Source organism: Hemiscyllium ocellatum, chromosome 34, assembly GCF_020745735.1.
Source record: "Hemiscyllium ocellatum isolate sHemOce1 chromosome 34, sHemOce1.pat.X.cur, whole genome shotgun sequence".
In the NCBI taxonomy this organism is placed as follows: Eukaryota; Metazoa; Chordata; class Chondrichthyes; order Orectolobiformes; family Hemiscylliidae; genus Hemiscyllium; species Hemiscyllium ocellatum.
The window spans coordinates 21765538-21774154 of NC_083434.1; the positions used below are offsets into that span (position 1 = coordinate 21765538).

At 43.4% G+C, this 8617-nt stretch overlaps 1 protein-coding gene across 1 annotated transcript in view; it reads right to left on the reverse strand.

Moving 5' to 3' along the window:
- LOC132832219 (ankyrin repeat domain-containing protein 33B-like) overlaps nucleotides 1-5150 on the reverse strand; it is a 41818-nt gene extending 36668 nt beyond the window's left edge. The window contains exon 1 of the mRNA XM_060850014.1: nucleotides 3994-5150. Coding sequence (XP_060705997.1) covers nucleotides 3994-4344 — 351 coding nt within the window. The 5' untranslated portion in view covers nucleotides 4345-5150. The remainder of the gene's footprint in view (nucleotides 1-3993) is intronic.
- Between the last annotated feature and the right edge of the window lie 3467 nt (nucleotides 5151-8617).

The following is an 8617-nucleotide window of genomic DNA, read 5'->3' on the forward strand; positions in this document are numbered from 1 at the left end:
GAACCCAGCACCATCATGGATTTGTTGGACTGAATGGCTGTTGTTGTGCTGTACATACTACACTTCTTAATTCTATTTAACTCATTGGCAGAATACATTTGATGGGCTGAATGGTCAGAAACATAGGCACTGGAGTATACCTGTATATTCATATGATGTTGCACAACTTAGACAAAGGCAGGTGTTCGGCTGGAGCTCAGCAACTGTGATTTCTACACTGCAGAAAAATACACTGGACAACATGTAAAACTACAGGATTAATTGATAGTGAAGGGGGAGATAAAGGCCACTTGTGACTTGGGCACTTTGCCAAAATTTGCAGAAGTCTTTTAATCCTTGACAGTGAAATCGTCCCATCATCAGGCCATAACAATACAAACTGAAACACTGAAAGCGCCAGGGACCTGGGCTCAATCCCTGCCTCGGGTGAATGTCTGTGTGGAGGTTCCTCATTTTCCCTGTGTCTGTGTGGGTTTCCTCCCATATCCAAAGATGTGAAGGTTAGATGAATTGGCCATTCTAAATTGCCCGTAGTGTTAGATGCATTAGTCAGGGGTAAACATAGGGTAGGGGAATGGGTCTGGGTGGATTATTCTTCAGAGGGTAAGTGTGGAGTTGTTGGGTGAAATGGCCTGTTTCCATACTGCAGGGAATCTAATCTAATCAGTGAACTGCTGACATGAAGAAAGATTATCTAAAGAAGAAGATGTGATTATTTTCATGCTTAGCCCTGTAAACAAAGGAGAATAGGGATGACTGCCATGTATAAACGAATATTTACGCTAGAACAGCAAATGACAACCACAGGTCTGTGATCATATTGTCACCACTAAATCAGAAGGTTGCACCTTCAAACCACTCCAGGAACTTGAGCATATGATCTCGGTTGATATTCCAACACAATGTTGAGGGAGTGTTCCATTGCAGAAAGAGGGGTCTTTTGGATGCAATGTTGAACCAAGATCCTGTCTGAGCGTTCCCATGGAAATACAGGATCCCATGGTCAATTTCAAAGATGAGGTATAGAGATCTTCCAGCGTTCTGACAAATATTCATCACTCAATCAACATCACTGAAACAATATAGTTGGTCATTTACCACATTGCTGTTTGTGGAACCCTGACGAAGTGAGCCCAATAATGTGGCTAGAAGAGAGACAAGATTAGCAATAAAAATTGTGGCATTAGTTCAATGATACTAGACTTTTTTTTAAATGGAAGGTAAAGCAGACTTGAGCAAGCTGGCATATTGGCCCGAGCTCTATGACAGGAATTTCAATTTGCCCACTTTCCAACATCTAAGTCACTGACAGCATACTCATGAGGTAAACATCCAACACCCATGGATGTCACTGAGTTATGGAGCAGACACCTATTCAACAATCACCCCTCTGCTCGCCCAAATACACATTGGCTGCAGATTCCTGAGCAGTACGGAATTCTTCTCCCATATTCAATTCCCTCATAATTTTACCCCATAATCTCCGACTTCCTTCAGCCTTTGAGCCCTTTCTGAGAGTTGTTATTTCTTCTAACTTTGACATCTTACACAGCCCTGATTTCCTTTATCCCAATGTTCCTGTAGTTATGCATTCAGCTGTATTTCAGCGTAATTTCTGTGCTTAACCTCTCTGCCTCCCAGTTCAATCTGAAACTTTCTCTTCAAATTCTACTTTGACTAAGTGTTTTGTCATTTGATTGTTCTGTGGATCTGCTACAGAGCTACTTTTGACTTGAAACGTTAACTCTGTTTCTCCCTTCACAGATACTGCCAAACCTGCTGAGTATTCCCAGTACTTTTGTTTTGCTGACAATACCATGCATTCTCAAACTATAAGTCATTGCCGAGGTAAAACCTCGTTGAATGTTTACTGGAAAACCATTTAAATAATATCCATAGGCACTCTTATTTATTGTGGTTTTAAACAATGGAGTAAAATTGGCTTTCCAATCCAAGGACGATTCATAAATTGAGAGAGTTTCTAATGGTTATGGTAAGTGCACCAACAATTTCTTCAACTCCATCTCTTAATGCCTTGGAGTGAAAACTAGAGATGAGTCTATATCTAAATCACATCAGTATTTTACAAGGACTTCAACTCAATTAAAATAGGGAGAGAAAATAGGGTGGGGTGGAATGAAGAGCTTGGGCTAAAACAGCCAAGAGGTTAAAGCAAAAGCTTTCCTTGAGAGGAGGGGGGGTGAGAGCAAAATCCAGCTCATCAGGTTCAGTAACAAATGTAAGTTAATAACAAAATACATACTTGATAAAGACTGAACAGAAGTGATAAAATCAAGGAATGTGATAAGTTAAAATGGGTGTTAAGAACATCAGAGATTAGGTTACAACAAAAGTCCAATTAAAAGTTCTATGTTATAGTGCATTTAGACAAAAAATGAACTTAAAGATCACAGTGGCCATCACAGAGACCTGACTACAGTGCTGGGTATGACTTGGAGATAAATATTCCAGGTTATATGAACTTTAGAAAGGGTAGGGACAATGGAAAAAGAGTATCAATATTAATAATGAATACTAATAAAGCATAAGAGGGGATATTAGTCAGACAGATGAGCCAATAAGTAAAAATATTAAGTGTATAACTGAAGAATATAAATAAATGGAAGACTGTGGTGGGAGCTGTTTATAGCTGTCCAGCCAGCGGTGAAAAGACAGCAGGTTACATAGACATAGAGATTTAAAAAATGTTGTTTAAAACAAGACACAGAGTTTTAATGCCATAGCTTTAATTTCCTTATGTAGTGGGATAAGCAACATAATTCCTAACAGCAAATATGTCAAAATCTATTCAAGACAACTTCCTGCAAAACATATTCCAGATACAGCTGTCAAAAATTCAGGTTTTAAAATTTAAATGTGAGAGATTTTGGAAGGACGAGACAGGAATTGAGCAGGATAGACTGGGCAGAGCTGTTGCTGGTTTAAACTATTTATACACATTGGAAGGGGATCAAAAAATGTACGATAAAATAAAAGACCGATACACAACAGCTCCATGTGTATAACTCAACAACCTTGGTCAACAAGAAAAGTGTAGTGCTGGAAAAGCACAGCCTTTCAATCAGCATCCGAGGAGCAGGAGAGCTGCCGTTTCTAGCAATAAGCTCCTCATTCCTGATGAAGAGCTTATGCTCGAAATGTTGACTCTCCTGCTCTTTGGATGCTGCCTGACCTGCTGTACTTTTCCAGCGCTACACTTTTTGACTCTGATCTCCAGCACCTGCAGTCCTCACTTTCTCCAAGTGCAAAGTCACATAGTATTAAAGGAAACATCTGTTATGTAGATAATGAACGTTAGAGATCCCACAGATTGGGAGACACATAAAAAACATGGTAAGTACCATAAACATGGGCATTTGAAGAAAGAACTTCAGACTCATCAAGGACAACAATAAATGTTTTTACAAATATATCAACAAGAGCAGTTATGAGTAAAATGATAGACATGGGTGATATTGTAATTGATAATCAGAAAATTACAACTTTATTTACTTTGTACTGTCTTCACTGTCAATTTTTTGAGATGAATACCAGAAATAAAAAAAAGAAAGTAAATGAACAAAGGGGAAATGCAATATATGGGAAAGAAATGCTTCAGAGTGGATATGTCCATCAGAGTATGAACGTGCAAGACAGTGTGTATGTCTGTCAGTGTCTAGACCTCAAGCTATGTGTATGCATGTTGGCTGGCAGTATGTGTACTTTCATTTGTAGTGTGGGTGTTGGGGTTTAGCAGTATTTATGTATGTGTATGCACCTGGCAATGTGAGAATCTGTGTCTGACAATGTGAACATGCATCTGGCAGTGAATGCATGTGCCTAGCAGCAGGTGTGTGTGTGTGTGAGTGAGTGCACGCGTGCACATGCCTGCATGGTATTTGTCTGGCAGCATGTCCATTTGTATCTGCCAGCATATGCAAGTGTACATGTGTATTTGTACAAGTATAAATCATGCCCCGGTTCCTCACTTACCCTTCCATTTCTGTCCTTCTCCATCACCACCTGTTCACTCAGCTCCTGACACATCAATTCCTTAAGTCCAATGGCATTGTTTATGGCGCAGGCCTGGTACAGGCTAAGTGGGCCACTTGTTGCGATCTCAGCCTCACTGTTAATTGACTGCAGGTCAGGAGGATAGAAGGAATCATCTGACAAGACACTGTAGGTATCAGGCTCCTTGCCTGCCTCACAATTTTCCTCAAACTCGGCATCCTCCCACTCCTCTTCGAACACCTGCAGGTGATGGGTTGTATTGGGTGACATGGCAGTTGTCCTGGTTTTCCCACTGTCCTCTGCCAATCTCACCTCCGTCATCAGCAGCATGTGGTGGGGTCCCCAATAATAAAACAAGAGAGAACTGAGGAGAGGCAGACAGGGAAACTCTCACAACTACCACCCCTGGGAACCCATCGCCCTGGATCCGAGTGTGCAATAGTTCTTTGCTGACAGAAGAGTTCCAGGTGAATGAGAGTCAGACTCCTCAGACAGAGGTCCTGGGGTGAGGGTTATGAAGGGTCCTGGGGTGAGGGTTGTGAGGGTGCGGGGTTCAAGGCCTTGAGTGGGGGGGATGGGGGAAGCAAATAGTGTTGAATCCTGATGAATTGGGTCCTTGGAGATTAAACGAGTAGAATCCCAGGATGCTCCTTTTGGGTTGGATGGGAAAAGGAATGGGCTACAGTCTTAGGAAATTGGGCGGAGGGGGAAGTAGGTTGAAGTCCTGGGTTTTCTTTGGGGGTTGGGGGGTGGGGTCTGAGGTCCGAGTTCTTTTGGGGGTGGTAAGGGGAGTGGATTAAGGTCCTGGGTTTGGGGGGAGAAAGTGGGTTAAGATCCTGGGGGTTTATTTTTAGGATGGTGGAGTGGGGTGGGGTGGGCTGGGAGTGTTTGGGCTCCTTGTCTCCCTCGGTGCCTGTCCCTGTGGGTTCCTCCCGATCAGCGATCATCCTTGAAGCCCCATGTCCTCGCTGCCGCTCCCCGGGTGCGGAGCCCGCCCTGAAGCCGCACCGCTCCGCTCACTCTGCGCTCGGGGCTCTCACTCGGAGCCGCTTCCTCCCCCCAGGCTCCAGCTCCAGACCATGCTGCTCTGACACACACAGACACGGGGCAGCGGCTCGGCTCTAATCCGATGACAGGAGCTCGGCTTTAAAGCGGCAGCGGGAGGAGTCTGAAGCTGCTGTGTTCCTCACTCGGTCATTGGGACACCCCCCTCCACACACACACACACACGGCCCGCCCCCATCCCCACGGCCCGGGGGAGAATCCCAGCTCAAACTCCCAGATCTTCACCACGGGATGGGGGGTGGAGGGGAGGCTCATTTACTTCCCCTTCCTCATTAAATCTAGTCCCACATACCCTCCCCTCTCCCTCCCACCCCTCTCCGCCCCCTTCCCCCACTCCCTATCTGTACTCCTATTCAATTCATTTTCCTCACTCAATCCACCCCTCTGTCTACCTCCACTTCACCCTTCCACACTCCCCCCACCCCTCTCCCCCTACCCCAGCTGTCTACAGGGAGCTGGCTGACTCCCCTTCACTGTGGGAGAGGGCAGAAATCAGCGTTTCGGCCCCACCCTTAGACCTGAAGGTCAGCTCTCCCCCAGCTCCCTGGGCCAGGAGGCCGTCATTGTAGTGGGATCTCTCTCACTGTAACTGAAACCATGTTCATGCACACATTTTGCTCTGGCTGGAGAGGGGGAATTCCGCTGGGTTTTCAGACTCGAATTTCCATCGCGGTTATTTACCACAGGTGTCCCCGTGACCGGTTTCCAGTAAGTGTTTAATTAACAATGGTCTTTAAAGAGCATACTATATAGTTGTTTTAGATTCCTTTATTACTGGGTGGAAGTCGCAGTGTGGACAAGGACAGCAGTAGTAGACTGTCTGCTCTCGACCTCAGTCTGTCATTGACAGGCCTTGCCAGCGCTGAATCGAACAGATGGGTAATCGGATGCACTGACATTACTTTCCTCTTTAAGTACAGGAGGCTTTTTTTTGGCAACCTTAAAATTCGCATTTTACTTGTTGGGAAAAAATAAACTTTCAATAAGTTGACGACCGAATTGGCTGATTTTATTTTCATTCAGGCAGTCGACATGACAAACACGCGTTTCTGTCATTTGCATTGAATTTGATGTTAACCATTTACTGTTTACATGGAGTAATGTGAGCCCGAGTGAGGCACGTGTGTTGTTCAACTTCTTACAGCAAGTCGTAACCGTTGCAGTCGGTAAAAATAGTAATGAAATGTCACCAGTGGGAATGATGTTTTCAGTAATTAAGGGTGGTAAAGCCATTGCTCTTCTGAGATCGTGTTACAATATCTCTCTTTAAACTTTCACACCATGTGCGTCTGAGCCAAGCGTACACTATTTCCGCGATTATTTCCCCCTCTATTGGAAACAATTACATTAGTCACAAATAAGATGCATTATAACTTCTGAACAGGTCACCCAGTGGTCGAAATCACTGGATTAAGCCTTGCATCATTTTAGTGATGATGTCGAGGTGCTGGTGTTGGACTGGGGTGGACAAAGTTAAAAATCACACAACATCAAGCTAGTACTTTCGAATAAACCTGTTGGACTATAAGCTGGTGTTGTGTGATTTTTAACTTTGTCCACCCCAGTCCAACACCGGCACCTCGATTTTTAACTTCACCATTTTCATGGAGCAGTAATTATTTACTCAAAAGCATGATAATCAGATGACTATCCAATCAACAGTGATAGCCACAATTGAGCTGTTAACTCAATAAGTTTATTGTTGCCAAACTGTGCGCTTGGTGAGGAAAGAGCTACAAAGAACGAGTAATTCAGAGGCCAGGCTTTTTTTTATATATATTGCAAAAGTATACTTTATTCATAAAACAAACTTTATGTACATATACAGCTACTGAAGCAGTTCAGTCCAGTATTTGCACATGAAGAACAACAAACATCGGAATTTGGAATTGCTTGCAGTTGTGAAAAAAAACCCAAAGCATTTCTTATTTATGCAGGACTATATTTACATATATTTGAGGCACTATGCTCTAAGTACACAGCTTCAAATTCTACCATGTCAGCTCTTGGAATTTAGGACTTTCTCGGGTCCTGTACGCTGGTTCATGTTCCGCCTGGCTTGTGCACAGGTTGGGTGAAAATCATTATTCTCAGAGAAGCTTTGTTTTGCAAATCAGTTTCAAATTCTCACACAGGGAATTGAGAGGTTAGCTCCAGTTCCTTGACAGTTTTTTTTCATACATTGTGCCCCTAAATACAGAGAACCCACAAGCAAAGATCTAAGACAGGGATTGGACGTTGTGTGTTGTGTCATATTGTAAGGAGACACTGGCCCATTTTATTTGAGGGGGTCATGCAAACCATCACACAGGCTTATCTTCCATCCATTGACTCCATCTACACTTCTCACTGCCTCAGAAAGTCAGCCAACATCATCAAAAGACCCAGTTATAATCTCTTCCAGTCTTTTCCATCAGGCAGAAGGGACAAAAGCTTAAACATATCAACAAATTCAACAACAGCTTCTTCCCTGCTGTTATTAGACTTCTGGATGGGGCTTTCAAATTTCAAATCTAATATTGATCTTGCTTTTTTTGTGTTCTTTCTTTGCAGCCATAACTTTATATTCCTCACTCTGTCCAATCACCGGGCAGGGTGATTTTGTATGGTATGATCTGCCTGTATTGCATACAAAACAAAATGTTTCACTGTACTTAGGTACAGGTGACAATAATAAATCAAATCAAATCAGGGCCTATATTTGAGTTGAAATGAAGACCGGTCTAACGACGTGGTGCAGTTATTAGCCAACAACTATTCTCAATTTGCATAGTCTTTATAAGACAGACACCATCTACTCTAATACAGATTATTGGCCATCAACATTTGAAGAAATCTGTGCCCTTATCCTGTTAGTATCTATGTATGAAGACTGTGGATGTAGCTCTCGCTTCACCAAGTGGACAGACTGGCAACAATAAACTTATTGAGTTTAACAGCTCAATTGTGACTGTCACTGTTGATTGGACAAAGTCGTCTGATTAGCATGCTTTTGAGAAAACCTCGTCCCTTATTGGTTGAGTGACTGTAAGAAGCGTGAGAGTGAGAAAAACAGAGGTGGAGACGAGTGTGACCAGAGGGATGGTCAGAGAAATTTGAGGTGGAAGCTGGCTGTGTGAGAAGTATAGTACATCCCATTTGGACTGACACAACAAATTCTGCAAAGGGTAAACTTACCACCTGCTCCCTCACCTCAATGCATTTTGGCAGTGAATAGTTGTAGGAGTTAAGGGTCTCCCTTGTAAATTCCACTCAATCTGACTCCTGATAGACTGCATGGAATCTATGGGTGCTCACACTGGGTATGTTAATAGCTTGCTCCTGGGAATTGAAATCTGGACGAACCATGACTAGAATAGGCAGAACTTTCTCATTTTTTGTTTGGTATGGCTCTGGAAAAATAGTAAGTGATGGGTCAGAACGTTAGCTGTTCATTTCTCCACCGATGTCAAGCCGGTGTTCTTCTCTGACCACTGCCTCCTGCTGGCCGACTGTCACCTACAGGACGAGCAGCGGGCTGTTAAGGGAACATGGAAGC